General features: G+C 45.0%; 1 protein-coding gene across 1 annotated transcript in view; it reads left to right on the forward strand.

The window, feature by feature from the left end:
• Positions 1 to 24,069, forward strand: part of NLGN2 (neuroligin 2) — a 316,620-nt gene that overhangs the window by 189,956 nt on the left and 102,595 nt on the right. The window contains exon 3 of the mRNA XM_040347068.1: positions 11,372 to 11,428. Coding sequence (XP_040203002.1) covers positions 11,372 to 11,428 — 57 coding nt within the window. The remainder of the gene's footprint in view (positions 1 to 11,371; positions 11,429 to 24,069) is intronic.

Genomic DNA, 24,069 nt, shown 5'->3' on the forward strand with positions numbered 1-24,069 from the left:
GAAGGAGGGGTGAAAGCTATTCAACATCCACAGAAGGCTACAGAACGTTTATGACAAGAGTCACCAATGTCAAACATTTCTCTTGTCAGTGGTGTCATCTCCATAAACATCCTTTAACCTTCTGTGGAGGTTGGATAGCATACGCCCATCCTTCGTCGAGAGTATTTGCTGAAGGAGGGGTGCAGGCTGTCCAGCATCCACAGAAGGCTATAAAATATTTAAGACAAGAGTCGCCAATGTCAGGACATTGCTCTTGTCAATAGCGTCACTTCCATAAACATTCTGAAGTCTTCTGTGGAGTTTGGACATCATGCACCCATCCTTTGTCAAAAGTCATGGAGTTCTTCACGAAGGAGGGTTGCAGGCTGTCTAACATCTGTAGAAGGCTACAGAACATTTATGAGAAGAGTCACCAATGGCAAGACATTGCTCTTTTCAATGGTGTTATATCCATAAACATTCTGTAGCCTTCTGTGGTGGTTGGAAAGCCTGCACCTATCCTTTGTCAAAAGTCATGAAGTTCTTGACAAAGGAGGGGTGCAAGCTGTCCAACATCCACAGAAGGCTATAAAATATTTAAGACAAGAGTCACCAATGTCAGGACATTGCTCTTGTCAATAGCATCACGTCCATAAACATTCTGTAGCCTTCTGTGGAGTTTGGACAGCTTGCACCCATCCTTCGTCAAAAGTCATGGAATTCTTGACGAAGGAGGGGTGCAACATCCAACATCCGTAGAAGGCTCCAGAACATTTACGAGAAGAGTCACCAATGGCAAGACATTGCTCTTGTCAATGGTGTCATCTCTATAAACATTCTGTAGCCTTCTGTGAAAGTTGGACAGCCTGCACCCCTCCTTCGTCAAGGGTCATTACGCTTTTGACAAAGGATTGGTGCAGGCTGTCCAACATCCACAGACTACAGAATTTTTCCGACAAGAGTCACCAATTACAAGACATTGCTCTTGCCAACTGGGTCATCTCTGTAAACATTTTGTAGCCTTCTGTGGATGTTTGGACAGCCTGCACCCCTCCTTCATCAAGCATTCAATGACAGCACGTTGCTTCTGCCTGGAATCCATTTTTTACTTGCAATATATATATATATATATATATATATATATATATATATATTGTGAACTTTGGGGGTCCTTAAGCTCCGCGAGACAAGTGCGTAAAACCGTGTTAGTAAAGCAAAGGGTCTTTATTGGTGACCAAACAAAACAAAATAAAGCTTTTCTTCAGCATCCAAAACGTCACAACAAAAGTCTTGCTTCTTTCCAGCATAAGTTAGGAAAAAGTCTTTCTTCAGAAAACAACCAAAAGAAAGGCACATACGTTTTTAGTAAGAAGTCCTCCAGACCTTCCCTGCAGACACAGCTTCACTTCCAAACTACTCAGAAGTCCTCTCTGAACAGCTAGCAGATTTCCATCTTGTCCTCACAGGTGCACTCTCCCAACTCACTCCCTCCCTCCAGCATCACTTCCTGCTTTAATGGGTGGTTGTCTGTGAGATTTTAACCCCTTGTGCGCTGGCTTCCAGGGTTTAGGAGTGGAGGCTCCATCCCACCCAAATAACACTTTGGAGCCTCCAAAATTCCAGGCCCCAAACTACTTTATTAAGATAGAGAAGACTGCAAGCCAGTCCTCTCTGAATTAGCGCCTGCCTGGAACTTTTCACCCACTTTTGGGTGACCCCCTGAACCTTCTACCTCTATTTAAATGGACCATAGTCCAAACAGTGGTGCCGTATAGCACCCGTCCAGTACCCACCCCCTGTGTCCTGTACATATCCCCCCCCTCTGCCTCAACGCGGAGGTGTTGGAGGCAACAGTAGACACCATACAATGGACTCGGGAGAGGGCATCGGCATTCTGATGCTGTCTCCCGGGTCTGTGCTCTACCATGAAATTGAACTCCTGCAGAGACAGAAACCACCTTGTTACCCTGGCATTGGTGTGTTTGTTCTGTCTCATCCACGTAAGAGGAGCATGGTCTGATATAAGGCGAAACTTCCTACCTAGGAGAAAATAACGCAGGGAGTCCAAAGCCCACTTGATGGCAAGACATTCGCGCTCCACCACCGCATAGTTTTTCTCAGCTGGCGTCAGTTTCCTACTAAGAAAAACGATTGGATGCTCCTCTCCGTTGATTTCTTGAGACAGAACTGCTCCTAGCCCTTCACTTGAGGCATCTGTCTGCACTACAAAATCCTTAGAAAAATCTGGCGCCACAAGCACCGGATCCTGGCAGAGTGCGGTCTTAAGCATTTGAAAAGATTTTTCAGCCTCGGCATTCCATTTAATCATGACCGACTTTCGACCTTTGGTGAGGTCAGTTAGCGGTGCCGCAATGGTGGCGAAGTTGGGGACAAACCTCCTATAGTACCCAACTAGGCCTAAAAACGCTCTGACCTGTTTCTTTGTTAGGGGGCGGGGCCAGCCCTGTATGGCCTCTACCTTGCTCATTTGGGGCTTCACTAACCCTCTACCTACAATGTATCCTAGGTACTTGGCTTCCTCCACCCCAACCGCACACTTCTCCGGATTGATGGTGAACCCCGCTCTTCTCAAGGAGTCTACCACTGCCTGTACCCGGGGAAGATGGGAATCCCAGTCCGTGCTGAAAATGACTATGTCATCCAGGTAAACGGAGGCATACCGTAGGTGTGGACGTAAAGTTTTGTCCATGGCCCTTTGGAATGTGGCGGGGGCGGAGTGAAGACCAAACGGCATTCTTGTATACTGGAAGTGACCTTCCGGGGTAGAGAAAGCTGTTTTCTCTCTGGCCTCCTTGGTCAGGGGAATCTGCCAGTAACCTTTTGTGAGGTCCAGCGTGGTGATGTACCTGGCAGGACCCAATCTCTCAATCAGCTCATCTACCCGTGGCATGGGGTATGCATCGAACTTGGAGACCTCGTTGAGTTTTCTAAAATCGTTGCAGAAGCGGAGAGTACCATTGGGTTTGGGCACCAACACGATTGGACTGGACCACTCGCTCTGCGACTCTTCGATGACCCCAAGTTCGAGCATCCTTTTAACCTCTCCAGACACTGACACTCTATGAGCTTCTGGGATACGGTAGGGTTTAAGCCGGATTTTCACCTTGGGCTCGGTCACAATGTCATGCTCAATGACGTTGGTGAGCCCTGGCAACCCTGAAAACATGTCCCTATTCCTTTGCAGAAATTCTTTTACTTGCTGGGTTTGGGGCCTAGTTAGGGTAGCCGCAACCTGCACCAGGTCGATCCCTACATGGTCCCCTAACTGTACCGCCACCACCGCGGACACCGGTTCTCTGTCTCTCCAGAGCTTCAACAAATTTATGTGATAAATCTGGTAGGGTTTTCTTTTTCCTGGTTGGTGTACCTTATAGTTTACCTCACCCACTTTCTCTACTACTTCAAATGGACCTTGCCACTTGGCCAAGAACTTGCTCTCCACTGTGGGTATTAGGACAGCTACCCTGTCTCCTACTTGTAACTGTCTCACTTTAGCCGACCGATTATATACCCTTCTTTGGGCATCCTGAGCCTTCTGCATGTGCTCTCTCACCATCGGCATCACTTTAGCCACCCTTTCTCGCATTTGAGAAATATGCTCTACTACGGTTTTGTGCGGGGAGGACTCACTTTCCCACGTTTCCTTTACCAGATCAAGCAACCCCCGGGGCCTTCGTCCGTACACCAGCTCAAATGGCGAGAAACCCGTGGATGCCTGAGGTACCTCCCGGATAGCGAACAACAGGGCAGGAAGTAACATGTCCCAATCTTTCCCGTCTTTCTGGACCACTCTTTTTAACATGGACTTTAGAGTTTTGTTAAACCTCTCAACTAGGCCATCGGTCTGCGGGTGATAGACGGACGTCCGCAACTGCTTAATCTGAAACAGCCTGCACAAGTCCGCCATCACCTTTGACATAAAAGGGGTGCCCTGATCCGTTAGTATTTCCTTGGGGAACCCAGTACGTGAGAACATTTGAAATAACTCCCGGGCAATGGCCTTAGAGGACGTTTTTCTCAATGGGACTGCTTCTGGGTATCTAGTGGCGTAGTCTAGGATGACCAATATGTATTGGTACCCCCTTGCCGACTTTACCAGGGGTCCCACAAGATCCATAGCGATCCGCTCAAATGGGACCTCAATAATTGGCAAGGGTACTAGGGGGTTTCTATAGCGGGGCACTGGGGCAGTTATCTGGCAAACAGGACAAGACTCACAATATCTTTTAACCTCAGCCTTCACCCCTGGCCAGTAAAACCGATCGGTTATCCTGGCCTCCGTTTTCTCCGCCCCCAGGTGTCCTCCCAGTGCGTCGTTGTGGGCTAGATCAAGGAGCATCCGCCTATAGGGTTGAGGGACCAGCAACTGCTCTATGGGTTCCCCTCGGCTCTCAGCCACACGATAGACTAGGTCCCCCTTCAACGCAAAATGAGGAAACCTCTGATCTGCACCTGGTATTTGTGAAACCCCATCAATGACAGAAACCTGCTCTCGAGCGTTCACCAAGGTAGGATCCTGTAACTGGGCGGTGCCAAACGCACCCCTGGGTACATCCAGGTCTGGATGCACTGGCCTTGGGGATGTTTCCCCCTCACCCTCCTCAATCGGGGAGAGCTCCTCGTCATCCTCCCCCAGCATGACTTGTAATGGGGAGACTTCCCCCCCCTCAGAGTTCAACTTGGTTTTGAGACCTGACACAGGACCACTATTATTAGAACTAAGATTCTCTGCAACGTCATTATCACCAACAGGTATTTCCACATTAGAGGGGTGTGTTGTGGAGGTTTCAGGCCCGGATCCCCCAGACTCTGTCCCTTCCAAGCTCAGTGTCCCCAGTTCTCCTGGCAGACCCGTCTGTACCTGGTCCCATAGTTCCAAAAATAGTGGACAGTCCCGCCCCACTATGATGTCATGTATCAAGCTTTTTACCACCCCAACCTCCTGGGTAACCGAGGTATGGCCATAGGACACAGTTACCGGGACCAAGGGGTACTCCTTGGTGTCCCCATGGATACATACTACCCGTAGAGTCTTAGTTACTGGGCCTATCCTCCCAAGCACCCTGGCATGTACGAGTGTGACCATGCTGCCGGAGTCCAGTAGAGCCCTGGCAGGAAGGTGGTTCACCCACACTTCGCACTCAAACCGTCCTGCAGCCAGGTCAAGATGAGTGGTACACACACTTCGCACATAGAAGGAGCTTCTCCGACCAGTTCCGCACTCCATAGGCTCCTCCTGCAGTGGGCATTGTGCCCGGGTATGCCCCCAGGACCGACATCGCCAACATTGTATGTCTCCCATCTTTGGTACAGGAACCGACCTCCGTGGTTCTAGGGCAGATGGTGTAAACCTGCGGACGCCAACATCTGGCAAGGCTTCTCTCCTCAGGTTGGTGACTGGTCTGGGTGTCCTTGGCGTGGGTTCTCGACGCTTGGTAGGCCCAAGCAGGTCCTCCACCACGGTGTACCGTTCAACCAGCTCGACCAGCTGGTCAGCATTAGTAGGGTTTCCATGGCTTACCCAGCGCTGTAGGTCATCTTGTAGGGACCGTAGGTACCGGTCCATTACCACTCGTTCCACCATTTGTGGACCTGACAACTTTTCTGGCTGCAGCCATTTTTTAACTAACTGAATTAGTTCATGCATTTGGGACCTGGGTGGTTGGTCCGATTTGTACCGCCAGCGATGCACCCTCTGAGCCCGGACAGCTGTGGTCACTCCCAGGCGGGCCAGGATTTCAGCTTTTAGACGTTCATAGTCTTTGATGTGCTCAGCTGGGAGATCAAAATAGGCCTTTTGCGGGTCACCAGTGAGAAAAGGCGATATAATGCCGGCCCATTGGTCCCGGGGCCACGCTTCTCTCTCTGCTATCCTTTCAAAGGTGGTAAGAAAGGCTTCTACGTCATCGCTGGGTGTTAGTTTCTGCAAGAAATGGCTGGCTCTAACAGACACTGGGTTGCTAACGGTAACGACCGCTTGCGCTTGTCCCTGAGCCAGCTGCTGTACGGCCTCCTGCAAGGCAGCCACCTGTGCTTGAGTGGACTCCTGCTGGGCCGTAAACTGGGCGGATAGCAGCCGTGTATTTTCCTGCTGCGCAGCTATAGCCTGTGCCAGGGCCTGCTGCTGCTGAGCCATCGCTTCCTCATGGCGACGGTTTGACTCTGCTGACGCTTGCTGTTGGGCCACAGTGGCTTGCTGCTGGGTCACAGTGGCTTGTGCCAAAGCCTTAACGACCTCCTCCATGCCTTTGTCTGCTGTTTGTAACGCCTGGGCAGACTTCACCCAAGACATGCCATAAGTATACGGTCTCTTTAAATGTCAGTTTTAAACGGTTTTTGCGCCTGCAAATGCACTTTGCCCGCATTCTCCACCAGTTGTGAACTTTGGGGGTCCTTAAGCTCCGCGAGACAAGTGCGTAAAACCGTGTTAGTAAAGCAAAGGGTCTTTATTGGTGACCAAACAAAACAAAATAAAGCTTTTCTTCAGCATCCAAAACGTCACAACAAAAGTCTTGCTTCTTTCCAGCATAAGTTAGGAAAAAGTCTTTCTTCAGAAAACAACCAAAAGAAAGGCACATACGTTTTTAGTAAGAAGTCCTCCAGACCTTCCCTGCAGACACAGCTTCACTTCCAAACTACTCAGAAGTCCTCTCTGAACAGCTAGCAGATTTCCATCTTGTCCTCACAGGTGCACTCTCCCAACTCACTCCCTCCCTCCAGCATCACTTCCTGCTTTAATGGGTGGTTGTCTGTGAGATTTTAACCCCTTGTGCGCTGGCTTCCAGGGTTTAGGAGTGGAGGCTCCATCCCACCCAAATAACACTTTGGAGCCTCCAAAATTCCAGGCCCCAAACTACTTTATTAAGATAGAGAAGACTGCAAGCCAGTCCTCTCTGAATTAGCGCCTGCCTGGAACTTTTCACCCACTTTTGGGTGACCCCCTGAACCTTCTACCTCTATTTAAATGGACCATAGTCCAAACAGTGGTGCCGTATAGCACCCGTCCAGTACCCACCCCCTGTGTCCTGTACAATATATATATATATACACGATAGAGGAAGCGTTAATCTACCAACATGTGTAATTTGAAGGACTTATGTAAGTTAATAAAAAAGTTATGCCCACTTTTGCATTACTTTCAGCCCTCACATTTTAATAAGCTAGATTTCAGGAACAGAAAAGACCAGACAGAGACCTAGAGAAATGAGACCGAAACAGAGAATGGGAGTCAAAGTCAGAAAAGGTACATGAATTTTCAACAAACGGGGAAAAAACAAAAATGACTATTGGGAACAGGCATGGACAACCTACAGTACATTGCTCTCCATAGAGCAAATGTTCCCACCAATGTGTTGTGTTGCTGTTCATTGTGAAAAAGAATCCTGTGCTGCTTTTTTGGTATCTTGACGTGCATTTTGGCATTAATTCCATTGGGTGAAATCCTTAGTGCAATGCAACATGCATTAATGCAGGTCAACAAGTGCTTAATCAACATGCATTAAGGCATACGTTCCTGGTGTGAACCCAGTCTTACAGGACAATGGACAGAAAAGACAAAAGGTCCATACACCCATCATCAGGGAAAGGTTACCAATAAGTGATCAGTGTATGGGACACCAGCTTTTTAGGCCAACAGATATCCATTCCTATGTCCAACATAAAAATAAAAAGTGCAGTTGAAAGAAACAATAGGCATACAGTATGTAGTTATTCAGCCCCATATTGCAGACTTTCTGAGCAAGGGTTCTATGGAACCTTAGGGTTCCTCTAGAGGTTGCTAGGGATTCATTGACCTCCCATCTGATGGTGTCTGCATAGCTGCATAAACCCAAAGGTCTTCTTATCTGTTTGTAATGGTGGCATTCTGACCACTGCTGTAAGGGGCAATCTTCCTACTAGCCACCAATGAACTGTATTTAGCAAGGGTTCCCCAAGACCTGAAATTATTTTGAAGGTTCTTCGTAGGTAAAGCTTGAGAAAGCCAGCCATACTGTCAGCCAAACAGTATGGGTCTTTGGCACCTGTGCCAATTACCGATATCTCTTTCATTGGACAATTAGGATGATTGACTCAAACAATTACAGATTATTATTATACACGATTTATATAGCGCCAACAGTTTACACAGCGCTTTACAATGTAAAGGGGGGGTAACACAATTACAGTACAGTTCAATACAGAAGGTACAGGAGGGCCCTGCTCATAGACAGACTTTACATTCTAAAGGGGGGGGTGGTACAAAAGGTAATAGCTGCAGAGAATGAATTGATGAGGGTTGCTCGGGGACAGTTGTTAGGTGGGTGTGGGATAGGCTTCCCAGAATAAATTAGTTTGCAGGGATCTCCTAAAGGTGGATAGGGTAGGGGCTGATGGGACATACCGGGGCAGGGAGTTCCAGAGGATGGGAGAGGCTCTGGAGAAGTCCTGAAGGCGAGCATTAGAGGAGGTAACAAGGGAGCTAGAGAGCAGGAAGTCCTGGGAGGAGCGCAGGGGATGATTTGGGCGATATATGCAGATGAGTTTGGTGATATAGATGGGATGATGTTGTAAATGGCCTTGTATATTGTGGTTAGCATTTAGAATTTTATACGGTGGGGTAGGGGAAGCCAGTGAAGGGATTGGCAGAGAGGAGCAGCAGTAACGGATTGGTTAGTGAGGTGTATTAGTCTAGCAGCAGAATTCATAATAGACTGAAGGGGGAAGGGGCCTGCTTAAGGGTAGGCCATTAGGGAGAGAGTTACAGTAGTCGAGGCGAGAAATAATCAAGGAGTGAATAAGTTGCTTTGTGGTGTCATTAGTCAGGAAGGATCAAATTTGGGAGATGTTGTGGGGGTTAAGGCGGCAGGATTTGGCCAGTGATTGGATGTGGGGGCTGAAGGAGAGGTCAGAGTCAAGGATTTCACCCAGCACCCTGATATGTGTGGAGGAACCAATGGTTGTGTCGTTGATCTTAATAGTAAAGTCATGGGGGAGGAAATATAACAAGCTCAGTTTTAGAAACATTGAGTTTTAGGAAGTGGTGTGACATCCATACCGATATGTCATTCAGTAAGTTTGAGATCCTTGAAGAGATCGAGGGGGTGAGTTGAGGAGTGGAGAGATAGATCTGGGTGTCGTCGGCATAGCGGTGGTATTAAAATGCCTTCAGTCATGAGACAAAGTGTGTTTGTGTGTGATCAACGTATCTTGGAAAGATAGGTGGAATGAGGTTCCTCAAAAATTAGGAAGATCCAGGAAACGGACAAGATAGGCTGGTGGGGAAGAATGAGAATGACAGATGTTGAGAGACCATTTGCACCAGCCTTTCTCAACTTTTTACATGGACAAACCCTTGAAATAACCTTCTGGCTTAGGGAACCCCTGCTAATAATTACTAAGTCTACAGCTCACTGTACATTGATGGTCCGTGGGAAGAATGCTCCTTACATCTGTGGTCAGTGGAATGAATCCCCCTCTTACAGATAGCTAAATAAGATCTATGGTGTCACTGGGAACTTATCCAAGAGACAGAAATTGCTCATTCTTCATGGAACCCCTAACAACCTCTGGAGGAAACCAGGTTGAGAACGGGTGGTCTACATTCTAAATGCACATTGCTGGGCCCCAACATGACTTTGCTCCCCATCTTGGCCAGTGGCCTTTTTCAGAGGTGACATAGAAAAATTGCAAGTCCAAGAAGGACATTTGGATGAGACCGATTGGAAAACTGCACAAAACAGAAATATTTTATGCAACAGAACATCTTTTTTTACAATACTGGCAATTTTCATTTTATGTGAGAAAATACTCACCTGGTTTCAGTATGTAAATGGTCCATTTTTCTTTTGAATATCTAAATTTTTGCATACTTCTTCATGAAAGAGAACTGTAAGGAGGCAGGTCATGGAGTTGTAGGAGAGGTTATGGTAAAGTGTATGTAAAAAAATTTAGAGTAGGGTTGGATCCTCTTTCAGGGAACCCTATGCCTTCTGGGGAGACCCCCCCCCCTTTTTATTATTCCTGGTGGCCTTTGTCACTAGGCCTTGCAGTGATGGGAGAATCCCAAATTTTACAAAAAGTTGAGGAAAAAATCATCCAACTGAGGCAAAATGTTCCTATGACACCTGCCCAAGATGGAAATTCTGTTCACTTAGTAGAGACTTCCTCTCATTTCCTGTTGCATCTCCAAGACAGGACGTGACGGGGAAATCTCCCCAATGGGACACAGACAGCAAAAAACTTAGATTTTGGCATGGGGTGAGGAGAGCAAGCTAAATCTACTTACATCTTCAGGCATGTAGTCCAGATCCAAAACTTTGAACTTCCTTAGCTTTTTTCCTCTCCATGACGTATATGTTGTCAGGACTTAGTGTCACCCCCTTTGGTTTCACTTTGACACAAGGCAGTCAAGAAATTTTGAAGCAGAGTGGAAAGGAGAGACTGGAGAAGCTTCACTGTATTGGACCTTTCACCCAACATCAATAACTAAAATTAATTTGTTGTAGGTGAATCATGGCTTTAAGGCCAAAAGATTTTTTAGGTTTAGATAAAGTAAGGAATGGTTAAAACCTATATCAATTTTTTTTTAAGTATGGATGTAGAACTTCAAATTATAGGTGGAGCTGTAGGACAAAATTAGAGGAAACAATGGGAGTAGTGGGAGAATCTATATAGACTTAAAAGGAGTGATTGGAAGAGATTTAGAGAATAATACAAAGTATCATAGGCAAACAATATGGGGTATAGTTGATGGGGTTGAAGGAGGGGCTATGATAAAAAATGGGAGGGGCTATAGTGTAAAGTCATCTAGCCCATTAGTGGGTGGGTATAGGGAGGAGTTAAAGCAGTAAGAACTGGAAAGGCTAGGTGGTCAAAATGGCAAAGAATGTAAAGATACATAAAATGAGGATAATAATACGATTCTTGTATTATTAGTTCTCATAAGAACTAGCTTTAAGGGAGCCGTTGAACGTACTTGTCTTCAAGTGTTATAAATTATTAATAAAGCTTTTCTTATTGAAGGGAAGACAATCCATTTTTATGTCATTATTCCTCAGAACGAGGGTTTTTTGTTTTGTTTTTACAAAACAGGTTTCTAAAAAGTAACCGACTTCAACGTCCCAACCCCCCCTCCCCCCACCTTTGTAACTGTATTTTCTGAACTTGCTTTTTCTTTTTTGTATTAAAAAAAAAAATGTTTAAAAAAAAAAGTTGTTTTTTATGACATTTTCTTGAATCAATTTTTTTTCTTTCTCTCTTTCCCCCTTTCTCTCTCTCCCTCGGTTCTTTTTTTTTTCTTTTTTTTTTTCTTTTCTTTTTTTTTTTTATATTATTTTTTCTTTTTTTTTCTTTTTTTTATATATATATATATTTTTTTCGCCTTGACCTCCAGGTCCCCTTTCCAAATCTCGGGAGGAATCCAGAAAATCTCAGCACACTCCAGACGAAGGTAGATCTCAAAGTCTTTTCTTGATTACATTTTTCTTCTTTCTCTTCTTTTTTTTGGGGCATTTTGCATGATGTATGATTTTTTTCTTGGTGAATTGAATCTCTGTGTCTATGTATTTGCTTTAGGATGCTCTTTTTTTTTTTTTTGCCGTTCTATCGATCACAGTTGTGTTGTGGTATGCAAGTGTGACTTGGGAAAGGAGGTCAAAAAGTAACATGATAAAGTGTTTGTAGTTTTCTTTTCAGGAACCACCAGACTTACCACCTGAGTCCTACAGAGCATTGCTTCTCCAGACCACCATAATATCCCCTGATTGATGTGTTACACTTATATATTGTGTGTAAATATAGAAATGTTGGATCCAAATTTGAAAAACTGTGTTTTTAAGGTTCAGAACTAAGGCAGCTCCCTAGAAATCAATGAGCCCTGGAAGGTCCTGCTTGGCATATAAACAGTAGGTGCAGTAGAAAGAAGTTATCACCACAGCATCTCTGTTGGTCCAGAAAGTCATTATTGGTCACAGCAAGAATTACATAAAGAGCCAACATGTTTCAGGGACTCCTTGGTCCTCCTTCATCAGGCTTTGTAGTGGTAGAAGAAATATATACAGTGTTGAGCCCAAAAAAATGGGTTTTGGGGAAATAATTAGTCAAGGTATTGTTTTTTTGCCGGTCTGTTAGACCACTGACCAATATTATTCCATAAATTGAGTATTCCCAGCAGGAACCCCACTCTGGTCCAGCTCTATATGTATTTCCTCTTCCGCTACAAACCCAGATGAAGGGAGACTGAAGAGCCCCTGGAATGTGTTGACTGTATATGTGATTGTTGCTGCGATCAATAAAGATTTATTGAACCTACAAAGATCCTATGTTGCGTTCTCATGTTTCTACTGAACCCAATAATATAGAGCTTGGAATGTATATTTTTAGCTCCCTGTGAAGCAGTAGATTCAGTGCGGGTCAATCCTAGTTTGGATAAAAATAAAGGGTTGATTCACACGAAAAAATATATATCTATGTTCTCAGTAGACGCCAACTGGTTCAGCTTCTCATACCACCTAAGCTCATACAGAGTGAGTAGCAAAATTTAGCAAAATATCTCAGCTGGTGATTTGGTGGGTTAATACGAACCCGTAAAGGGATCCTTCGAAAGGTAGGCTCCCCACCTCTAACACATGGACCCTTATTAACAGGATCTAGTGGGATATACCACTTTTGTATAAGCAACTATCCCCTGGTTGCTCTGTCTCTAAAAAAAAAAAAAAAAGCTGGACTCCTACATGGTTTTTCCATGTGTTTGGGAGCGATCCAGACTTTGGAATGGAGATTGAGCTTCCTGATCGGAGGTCACCAGAAAGCTCATGATCAGAGGGTATGAACATGTATATGTAAGAATGGGCTTGGCTAGAAGATTTGATCATGTTGAATTGTCTATGTACATCTTACTGCCTTCTAATCGGAATGGTCCACCTTAGTTATTTTCCACTACCTTGACTATATTTCTATGTGTCTGGGAGAGATCTTGTGTTTGGAATGTAGAGTAGGCTTCCTGATCAAGGGTCACCAGAAAGCTAGGTGCAAATCCCAGTTCAGGAAAACTGCTTATCACCAAGCCCAAGTATATTTTCATTGCCATGGCTATATTTCAATCACTTTATTAAAGGTTGCATCAAACCTACTTTCTCTGCTTCACCACTCGTTTACCACTGAACGAGTGGTAAACGAAACTGAACAATACAATACAAAAATAATGTTCAGCAATTTCACAAAAGTGATGTTACTGTCTATAAGATCCTATCTAGGTCTGCCAGCGTTGGGGCCCTTTAAATCCTGTGTTTGAGTACTCAGACTTTTGTGAAGTAATATTTGTAATCCACAGAATGTAAAATTGTCACGGGGTAACAAAGATTAACAGATGTGCAGATCCACCTTCAGATAGAGCTGCATTAGCAGGAAATAGGACCTAGCAGGATTAGGAAAGATTAATTTACACAGTGATGGCAGAAGATCTCTCACCATTAGATGCACTTGATATATCTTTCTTCCAGCAATTGGTAGATTGATCGCTGTCTCAGTTGACTGGATGGCGATGGGAGCAACACATTCCACAGAAACCTCCAAACAGGATAATGATGATGATTGCTGTGGCAAACCTAGTAGTACTGAAATTCGTCTCTAGATTCCAGTGCACTGTTAGCACATCTTTAGTAATCAGGCAGAATAACACACTGCAAACTCACCTCTTAGGCCGCATACACACGGTCGACCATGTCCGCTGAAACTGGTCCGCGGACCAGTTTCCGCGGACATGTCCGACCGTGTGTACGGCCTAGCGGACAGGTTTCCAGCGGACAAAAGTTTCTTAGCAAGCTAAGAAACTTGTCCGCTGGAAACATGTCCGTCGGACATGTCCGATGGTTAGTACACCTAATCGGACATGTCACCTAATCTGGTTATGACGTGTAACTAGCGTCCCGAAATCCCGCGCATGCGTCAAATTGATTCGACGCATGCGTGGAAGCATTGCACTTCCGTGTTTGAGAACGTCGGTGTCTTCTACGTCACCGCGTTCTCTGTCAGCGGGGATTTTGGTCTGATGGTGTGTACACACATCAGACCAAAAGCTCCCAGGAGACATGTCCGATGAAAACGGTCCGCGGACCGTTTTCATCGGACATGTCTCCTCGTGTGTACAGGGCCTTAAGTGTACACCTTTAGGAGAGTCACAGAGAGCAACACAGGCTCTAGAAGTGCTCAGGAGACAAGCACATTGGACCCTTTTTCTGTCTGGCTCACTTCAATCCTGCAGCTGTACCCAATAGAGTGTCTCCTCCTGCTATCAGTTTAGCCAGAAAATGCAATGCAATGTTTCAGAGAGCAATACTCTGCATATATTACAGAGGCAATACTAAGCCTGTGCTACACATACATGAGCAGAGGATATGAACATGTATATGTGAGAATGGGCTCAGCTAGAAGATTTGGTAATGTTGAATTGTCTATGTACATCTGACTGCCTTCGAAACGGAATGGTCCACCTTAGTTATTTTCCACTACCTTGGCTATATTTCTATGTGTCTGAGAGGGATCCTGTGTTTGAATGTATAGTAAGCTTCCTGATCAAGGGTTGCCAGTAAGTTAGGTGTATATCCCAGTTCAGGAAAACTGCTTATCACTAAGCCTGCTTATCACTAATCTTTTCATTGCCATGGCTATATTTCAATTACCTTTTTAATGGTTGCATCAAACCTACTTTCTTGGCTTCATAATGGTTACAGTAGTTGGTCGGAGATGGATAAGAGGGGAGGTAAGCTAGCTAGTTCATGTGGTCTATGAAACCCAACCATACTTCTGGGTGTATCTAGTATTTAATGTATTGTACACTAACTGGTATGCAAAACCTGGCAGCCCTGGATGGTGGTTGGGGTGTCTGTGGTATATGTGTGACATAAGCAGGCATCCTTGACTAAGCAAAATTAAAAAGCTTGATGACCTGTTTTTTGTTTTTTTTTTAGAAGGGAGGTCAGCTCATGTGAACAATCTTCAGGTAAAAGATCTCTCTAAACAAGCAATAGCCAGAGCTCAAGCCCGCAAACTCATTTTTAGACATTGGAAATTAGCTGACCCACCCACGCGGAAAGAGTGGATCACCCAAATGGGCGATACGCTAGGTCTTGAAAAATACATCTACCAGCATAGAGGTTGCCCTAGCAAAGTTAATAAACTATGGTCCCCTTGGTTGGACACAATGTAGATTTAATTTTGGATAGATTATTGTGAACCAACCTCTTCACTATCCCCTGAAATGCACTTTTCCCTGCTGTTGTTTTGGGTTTCCATTGCAGACTCATGGTGTAGTGCCAGAATGGTGGTTATGTCAATATGTGATGATATGACATAGTGGAAGTTGGATTTTGTTCCTGGTTATATACAGTATGTTGTATTTACTCTGGAACCTGGAAATGTTTTCATATTTTTTCTCAATAAAATGTTTTTGAGGTAAAAAAAAAAAAAAAAAAACATGTAAGCATACATGATCAGAAGATATGAGCATGTTTATGTGAGAATGGCTAGAAGATTTGATGATGTTGAGTTGTCTGTGTACATCTGACTGCCTTCTAATCAGAATGGTCCACCTTAGTTATGTTCCACTACCTTGACTAAATTTCCATGTGTCTGGGAGGGATCCTGTCCTTGGAAAGGAGAGTGGGCTTTCCTGATCAGAGGTCGACAGAAATCTAGGTGCAAATCCCAGTTCAGGAAAACTGCTTATCACCAAGCCCAGTATCTTTACACTGTCATGGCTACATCTTAATCACTTTATTAAGGGTTGCATCAAACCTACAGTATTTTCTCGGCTTCATACTGGTTGCAGTAGTTGGTTGGAGATGGAGAATGTGGGTTGGTAAGCAAATTTTTGTCATCAAAAAGATATATGATGCAAAGTAGTTAAGTTGGTCTATGAAACGCAATCAAATCATAGGCCCAATCAACCCCAATAAACCCACGTAGGCATGCGTGATCAGAAGATTTAAGCATATTTACATGAGAATGGGCTTGGCTAGAAGATTTGGTGATGTTGAGTGTATATCTGACTGACCTCCAATCGAAAAGTCCACCTTAGTTATGTTCCACTACCTTGACTAAATTTCCATGCGTCTGGGAGGGATACTGTCCTTGTAATGAAGAGTGGGCTTTCCTGATCAGAGGTCGCCAAAATGCTAGGTGTAAATCCCACTTCAGGAAAACTGCTTATCACCAAGCCCAGTATCTTTACACTGTCATGGCTACATCTCAATCACTTTATTAAGGGTTGCATCGAAACCTAATTTCTCGGCTTCGTAATGGTTGCAGTAGTTGGTTGGAGATGGAGAATAGGGGGTGGTAAGCTAATGTTTGTCATCAAAGAGATATATGACGCAAAGTAGTTAATTTGGTCTATGAAACCCAATCAACTCATAGGCCCAATCAAACCCAATAAAGTGATTTGGTGATGTTGAGTGTATGTCTGACTGCTCTCCAATCCAAAAGTTAACCTTAGTTATGTTCCACTACCTTGACTAAATTTCCATGTGTCTGGGAGGGATCCTGTCCTTGGATGGGAGAGTGGGCTTTCCTGATCAGAGGTCGACAGAAAGCTATGTGCAAATCCCAGTTCAGGAAAACTTTTATCGCCAAGCCTAGTATCTTTTCTCTGTCATGGTTATATCTCAATCACGTTATTAAGGGTTGCATTAGACCTACTTTCTTGGCTTCATAATGGTTGCAGTAGTTGGTTGGTGATGGAGAAGGGGGGGTGGTAAGCTAGTTTTTGTCATAGAAGAGATATATGACGCAAAGTAGTTAATTTGGTCTGTGAAACCCAATCAACTCATAGACCCAATGAAATCCAATAAACTCATGTAAGTAATCTTTATTTGAGAACGGGCTTGGCAAGAAGATTTGCTGATGTTGAGTGTATGTCTGACTGCCCTCTAATCGAAAAGTCCACCTTATTTATTTTCCCATTACCTTGACAAAATTTCCATGTGTCTGGGAGGGATCCTGTCCTTGGAATGGACAGTGGACTTTCCTGATCAGAGGTCGCCAGAAAGCTAGGTGCAAATCCCAGTTCAGGAAAACTGCTTATCGCCAAGCCTAGTATATTTTCTCTGTCATGGTTATATCTCAATCACGTTATTAAGGGTTGCATTAGATCTACTTTCTTGGCTTCATAATGGTTGCAGTAGTTGGTTGGTGATGGAGAAGGGGGGGTGGTAAGCTAGTTTTTGTCATCAAAGAGATATATGACGCAATATTCCCATTACCTTGACAAAATATCCATGTGTCTGGGAGGGATCCTGCCCTTGGAATGGACAGTGGGCTTTCCTGATCAGAGGTCGCCAGAAAGCTAGGTGCAAATACCAGTACAGGAAAACTGCTTATCACCAAGCCTAGTACCTTTTCACTGTCATGGCTACATCTCAATCACTTTATTAAGGGTTGCGTCAAACCTACTTTCTCTGCTTCATAATGGTTGCAGTAGTTGGTTGGAGATGGAGAATGTGGGTTGGTAAGCTAATTTTTGTCATCAAAAAGATATATGTCGCAAGTAGTTAATTTGGTCTATGAAACCCAATCAACTCATAGGCCCAATCAACCCCAATAAACCCATGTAGGCATGCATGATCAGAAGATATAAGCACGTTTACATGAGAATGGGCTTGGCTAGAAGATTTAGTGATGTTAAGTGTATATCTGACTGCCCTCCAATCGTGATGTTGAATTGTCTGTGTACATCTGATTGCCTTCTAATCAGAATGGTCCACCTTAGTTATGGTCCCCTACCTTGACCATATTTCACTATCAGGAAGTTTGCTGAGAAAATGCCACGCAGCCCATCTATTAACCCCCCCCCCCCCCACTTCTGCCACAGCCCCACAGAACATTGTGCAATTAACCCATCCTTCACCTGCCTGCAATGATGGAATTTTGCCTACTAACCTCTTAATCAAGGAGTAAAGGAAAGAGAGGAGAGGGCTCTAATTATATTTTAGTGCTTGTTGAGATGATTCAAGTTGCAAAAGAGAACATTTGAATTTACAGAAGTGAAAAAAAAAAAAAGATGACAAGAAGGTGAATATCAAGCAGACTGAAGCTAAAATGTCCGATAAAGTACCAGTCTTTCTACCATGGATCTCATCAGCTATTTACAGTAATAGGTCATTATGGGTCGATCATTTGCTAGACATGATTGTTTTCTCTGCTACGCAGCTGTCATGTATTTGATATGTACATTAAGCTTGATTAGCCTCTTATTTTTGGAACGTGCCCGGCCTTATGGAAATTTCTTTTGCTATCCACTGTCTATTGTTTTCTTGGTGCATATGCTACCTCGTTCTCACTTTTTGGAATGCTGTACCTTATTATTTTCTGTCTATGATATATAGTCTCAATAATAAAAAGGAAGTTAAAAAAAAATGTTCAAGAAAGAAGGAAATGAAAAACCAGTGGTATGAATGAATGAGTAACTTGCATAGCGCTACAAACGCAAACTAAATTGCCTCTAGGAGCTTTTGCAGCCTGTTTCTTGACATGGAAAGTTTGGCTGTACGCAGAGCGCACACCATATCCCCAATCTCCTGTGCTAATAAGCACATATTTCATCTAATGATATAATGCATCTTACGCATCATTCTATTTCCCATTCATCCCCAGTAAACAGACATGACCATCCTTACGTTCTAAGCTCCGTCAGAATCACTGACTGAGACTAGCCAACTTGGCCTTTTATTCATAAATCACAAAAGCTTTCACAAACAGGAAGTGATGGCTCCAGCAGCCAATCACTTCCTCCATGGGAAGTGACATCACAGGATGTGACCTCCACACAGGAAATGACCAAATAAGGATGTGACAACACAGGGTGTGACAACACAGGAAATCCTTCCAACAGGATTAGTTAATACAAACAACAACATGAATAATACAACAACTAATGAACACACTTCCTGTCGATGAGAGCTTATCTGCAGGTGTACTCCTATGGCACCACAAATATGTTGATCAGGCATACAGGGGTGACAAGAGCGCACATCCGCTAAACTGATAATGTGTTTGCAGAGCGGACACATCCCCCCAGCCGAATGTCTGTGCATCACATAGGGGCCCTTTCGCCGGCAGACATATCCTCACTCCTCAAACTCCTCTCTCCAACTACAGGAAGTTTTTCCACTACCTAACGGATCTCAACCTGCGTCAGTCTGCCCCACTCAGCTCTTTAGAGCGGGTTGCGGGAGAACTAACACTGGGTGACACTATGACAATACATATTTAAATACCTCTTCATAAAATTTCCACAACAGTCTTTAGAAGAGGTGGGTCTTAAGCTTTTTCCTGAAGGCCAGATGGTTTTCTTCCAAGCGGATGTCCGTGGGTAGAGCGTTCCATAGCCGTGGCCCTTGGACTGCGAATCTTCGTTCGCCTTTTGATTTGTAGCAGGTCTTGTTATGATGATCCAGTTTGTTGGTGCTTGCAATGGAATAGGTATCAGAGGATGATACATAGGGCATATTAAATTCTAAGATGGAAAAGCAAGCCGTAAATAAAGATTTTGGGTGTCGGGAAGAATTAAAACCCCTCTCTGGCTATTTTTCGCTGCCTGTGATTTACCGCCACTTCCTGTCCTGGAGATACTGTACAACAGGATCTTACAGAAATTCTCTCCAAAAAGAATAGAATTCCCATCTTCAAGTTGTCAAAGGAACAGATGTCCCATTGGAGGATTTGTCCTCATTTATTACTGACAACTTAACATTTTTGGACTTCCCCTTGAGAGCAAGGTGCAGTGTGGTGTGGGGGGGGGGGGCAGTAAGCATGCAGAGTACACGTCAGGCAACAAAGTTATTTTGTAGAAAGGTTCAACACAACTTATTCAGGAACAGCGGGTAGTTACAACCATCCGGAGCCTCTTACGAACTGTAACAACGATCTATAGACTTGAAACGAGGAGCGCCCTGGCCAAGTCCACACCCAAAGTGGAGGCTTCCTGAAGAGAGGTACAACAATTTAAAATAATGCATTTGGGTGGCAAAAATATGAATGCAATCTATACACTGGGGGGAGGGGGGGTTAAACCTCTGGGGGGAATCTAGGATGGAAAAGGAACTGGGGGTCCTAGTAGATAATAGGCTCAGCAATGACATGCAATGCCAAGCTGCTGCTAACAAAGCAAACAGAATATTGGCATTAAAAAGGGGATTAACTCCAGAGATAAAATGATAATTCTCCCGCTCTACAAGACTCTGGTCCAGCCGCACCCAGAATATGCTGTCCAGTTCTGGGCACCAGTCTTTAGGAAGGATGTACTGGAAATAGAGAGAGTACAAAGAAGGGCAACAAAGCTAATAAACTGTCTGGAGGATATTAGTTATGAGGAAAGAGACGCTTTAGAGGGGATATGATTCTAATTTACAAATAACGTACTGGTGACCCCACAATATGGATAAAACTTTTTTGTGGAAGGGAGTTTAACAAGAGACCTGGTCACTCATTAAAATTAGAAGAGAAGAGGTTTAACCTTAAACTACGTAGAGGGTTCTTTACTGTAAGAGCAGCAAGGATGTGGAATTCCCTTCCACAGGAGGTGGACATCAGGGACGGGGTGATTGATTCCCAAGGTTTTTTTTCCCGTTACTAGTCTTTCTGCTGTGTTCTGGATGACTTGTAGATGCAAAATTTGGTATTTGGGGAGTCCGAGGTAGAGGGAGTTTGCGTATTCGAGTCAGGAATTAATGATTGCTCCAACTACTACTGCTGTGTCCTCTTCCGGGATGAAGGGAACGAGTCTACATAGCAGGCAGAGAAGATGGTGAGATCCGCTGACTACTGATCCTATTTGTGCGTCCATAGTCATGTCTGAGTCAAAGATGACTCCGAGGCTTTTGACTTTGGTGCTGGGGGGTGATGGTTTGTCCAAAGATGGTGGGTGGTGTCCATGTCATCCTAGAGTTTTTCTTTTGGTTTGCATGGAGAAAGAGAAGTTCTGTTTTGGATCCATTAAGTTTGAGGGAGCTCTCCGTCATCCAAATATCGATCCAGTCCAGTCCTCCATTTGGCTTTCAAATCAAGGAAAGATCAGGTTATTTGGGCCATCACACCTAGGAGGGTCTGGATTTGAAGACTGATCAAAGCAATGTACACAGCAGATGGGCTGGAATGATAGTTAAGGTAACAGATGAATAGAGAATGTTTTGGAATTCCCTGAAGAAGTGAGCTTAAAGCTGAGGTCCGCACCTCCCTCCCCCCTGAAAGGTGCCAAATGTGACACCGGAGGGGGGGTTGAACCAGTTGTCCTCTCTGTCTAGCTCCATATGTAAATATGTATATACCATACTTGGCTGATACCCCTGGATGCCCCAGGAAGCTGGAAATCACTGAAGTAGGCTCTGCTACTTCACTGCTAATTTATTGATCCCCACTTGCTTCTGGGTCCCTCACTGAGCAGCAGGGATGATGCATTGTGAACAAGAAAGGTTGGCCGGTTAGCATGGGCGCCATTCAAAAAATGCTTTTCTGAAAGTATCTACGAGGTGTAGACGTCTTTAGACACTGTGTTTGTTGGTACCGCCTCAACCCAATGTTGCAGAGTTCCAATAACCTCCAGTTTGTGTTCCAGCTTGATAGTTGGAGTAAAAATTTAGAGATTCCTCTGTGTTCATGAGTTTCCTGTAGGCCTCAATGTCACCCCTCTCCTTGACATGTGTGTAGGCAGGTGCCTACAGAGGTTTAATGTTTATTTCTATGTTGACTCATGTTCTGCAGTTATCTGGGTCAAGTCCAGGGGCGGATCCAGGGGGAGGCAACAGGGCAATTGCACCCGGCGGGTGAGCGAGAGGACGGGCAGGCTGGTGAGTGAACAATCATGCCGGGCGGTAAGGCTGGTGAGCAGACTGGCGTGTCACTGAGCGAGTAGATAGGTGTTCTGTCAAGAACCCATCTGAATATGCAACTGAAGTGACGTAGCGTCGCGGCCATCTTGGTACACCCGCACTTGTCCACAGTAAGCCTAGAGTTAGAAGTTGGTCAAGCGGACATCTTTATACACCCACCGGAGTCTTGCTTTCACAGTTATACAGTAAACTTATTATTTCACTATATAAGCTGAGTTTACTGTTAAAAATAACTTTGAAAAGCAAGACTCCAGTGGGTGTATAAAGATGTCCGCTTGCCGACTTCTAACCCTAGGCTTACTGTGGACAAGTGTGGGTGTACCAAGATGACCACAACGCAACGTCACTTCAGTTGCATATTCAGCTGGGTAGAGGTGGCTTCCTGACATAACACCTGCCTGCTCCCTCAGTGACACGCCAGCCCGCTCACCAGCCTTACCGCCTGGCATGATTGCTAGTGTATAAATGGTGGGTGTATAAAGATGTCCACTTGCCAACTTCTAACCTTAGGCTTACTGTGGACAAGGGTGGGTGTACCAAGATGGCCGCAGGGCAACATCACTTTGGTTGCATATTCTGATGGGTAGGGGCTTTCTGACATCTCTCATTGCCCGCCCTCACTCTGAAACACAGCCACTGGCAAGTGACAATCCGCATCTTGTGGCAGGCGACATTGGCAAATGACAATCCACATGTGGTGGCATGGGATGTGGCAAGTGACATGGCAAGTGGCAATCCACATCTGGTGGCAGGCAACGGTGGCAAGTGACACGCTCGGGGCTTCCACTGATTCTGCATTATGGTGAGTTGAACTATTTAATTTTATATTATGATGTAATAATAGTAATTGTAGCGCCCCCCCCCCCCCCTTTAAAGTTAGTGGGGCGTTACGCTAAAGTTAGTGGGGAATGGGAGATTTCAGTTGCTCCCATTCACTAATTGTTAGTTTGTGCTGTTGCCAGTTCGGAACTGCCTCATGGGTCAGTCTGTGTGTCCAGGGGTGCGTTGCCACCCCTGGGCGACAGAACCATTCTCCCCAGCAGCCAATCAGAGGAGTTTTCCCACTTTGGGCATGCTGACGGGGGGTATATCTGTGGCACCCGCCATTTTTTTTGGTTGTTCTCTGCGGGGCCCGAGGTCCAGGTGCAGCATCCACCTTCAGGGTGCGCGCATCCGCGGGCCCCCGTCCTCATGGCCTGCCTGGCTGAATCTATGCACCTCGCAGAGCCTTCATTTGATGAAGAAAGGGACCCCAGCGGTTTGCTGGGTTCCAGATCCTAAGCTGGGAGCTGAACGGTGGGGGATTGGCTCGGGAGAACCTAAGTACAGAGGTTGTTTGCGAGGCCTGGACGAACCACCGGGGATCCGGTCACCACGCCACATGACAGGTACCCTTTTTTTGCTGTTAGTAGGTGACCCTACAGAATAGGACTTACTGGGAGGATTCGCTATCCTTACGCTTTGACTATAAAGATAAAATTTACTAAGCCTGTGGCAGAGGCATTGTTTCCTCCCAGTGATTTGATTATTGCAAGTGACCCTTTGGCTGCCAGGTCCACGTTAATTGCCTGTCCAGGGGGCACTTACCTACCCTGGCGAGGGTGGCGATGTTTTGAATCGTTTGTGCCGAGAGCAGGCTTGTTCTCTATGCTTCTGATATCCAAGGCCTGATACTACAAGTTCTTCCTACTCATCAACCCCTTCTCTCTACTGTGTGTCATGTTGATGTTGGCCTTGTTGGCCTTGGAATAAAGCATTGAAAACTCACGCTACCGGCTGGACACTTGCTCTTTTATCCACACTCACAAGTATTACCCCTGGACAGAAGAATTTGGTAACTTAATACGCCGATCCCAAATCAACCAGCGGCTCCTTCGGGGGTGAGCGCTACATAATAATGCGCTTCAATCATCCTGACACCATATCAACCATGGCGCCGTGATGATTGAAGCCCCAACACCAGCCATTGCCCCGACAAATTGCCCGCATAATTTTCTGGTAGTGACCCTCCCAAAACTAGACTCTGGATTCGCCCCTGATCAAGTCTGCTGTCTTTCCTGTAAAACTGTTAAAATGTAGATGTGTGGTGGATCTCAGGGATTGATTGGCTTGATTTACCCACCAATTTTCCACAGATCCATGGCCCTTCAGTGCAACAGGAGAGAGTTGCTGTAAACACTGTCAAAATTTAGGCCATTATGCTATCAGA

This window comes from Rana temporaria, chromosome 3 (genome assembly GCF_905171775.1).
Source record: "Rana temporaria chromosome 3, aRanTem1.1, whole genome shotgun sequence".
NCBI classification, from domain to species: domain Eukaryota; kingdom Metazoa; phylum Chordata; class Amphibia; order Anura; family Ranidae; genus Rana; species Rana temporaria.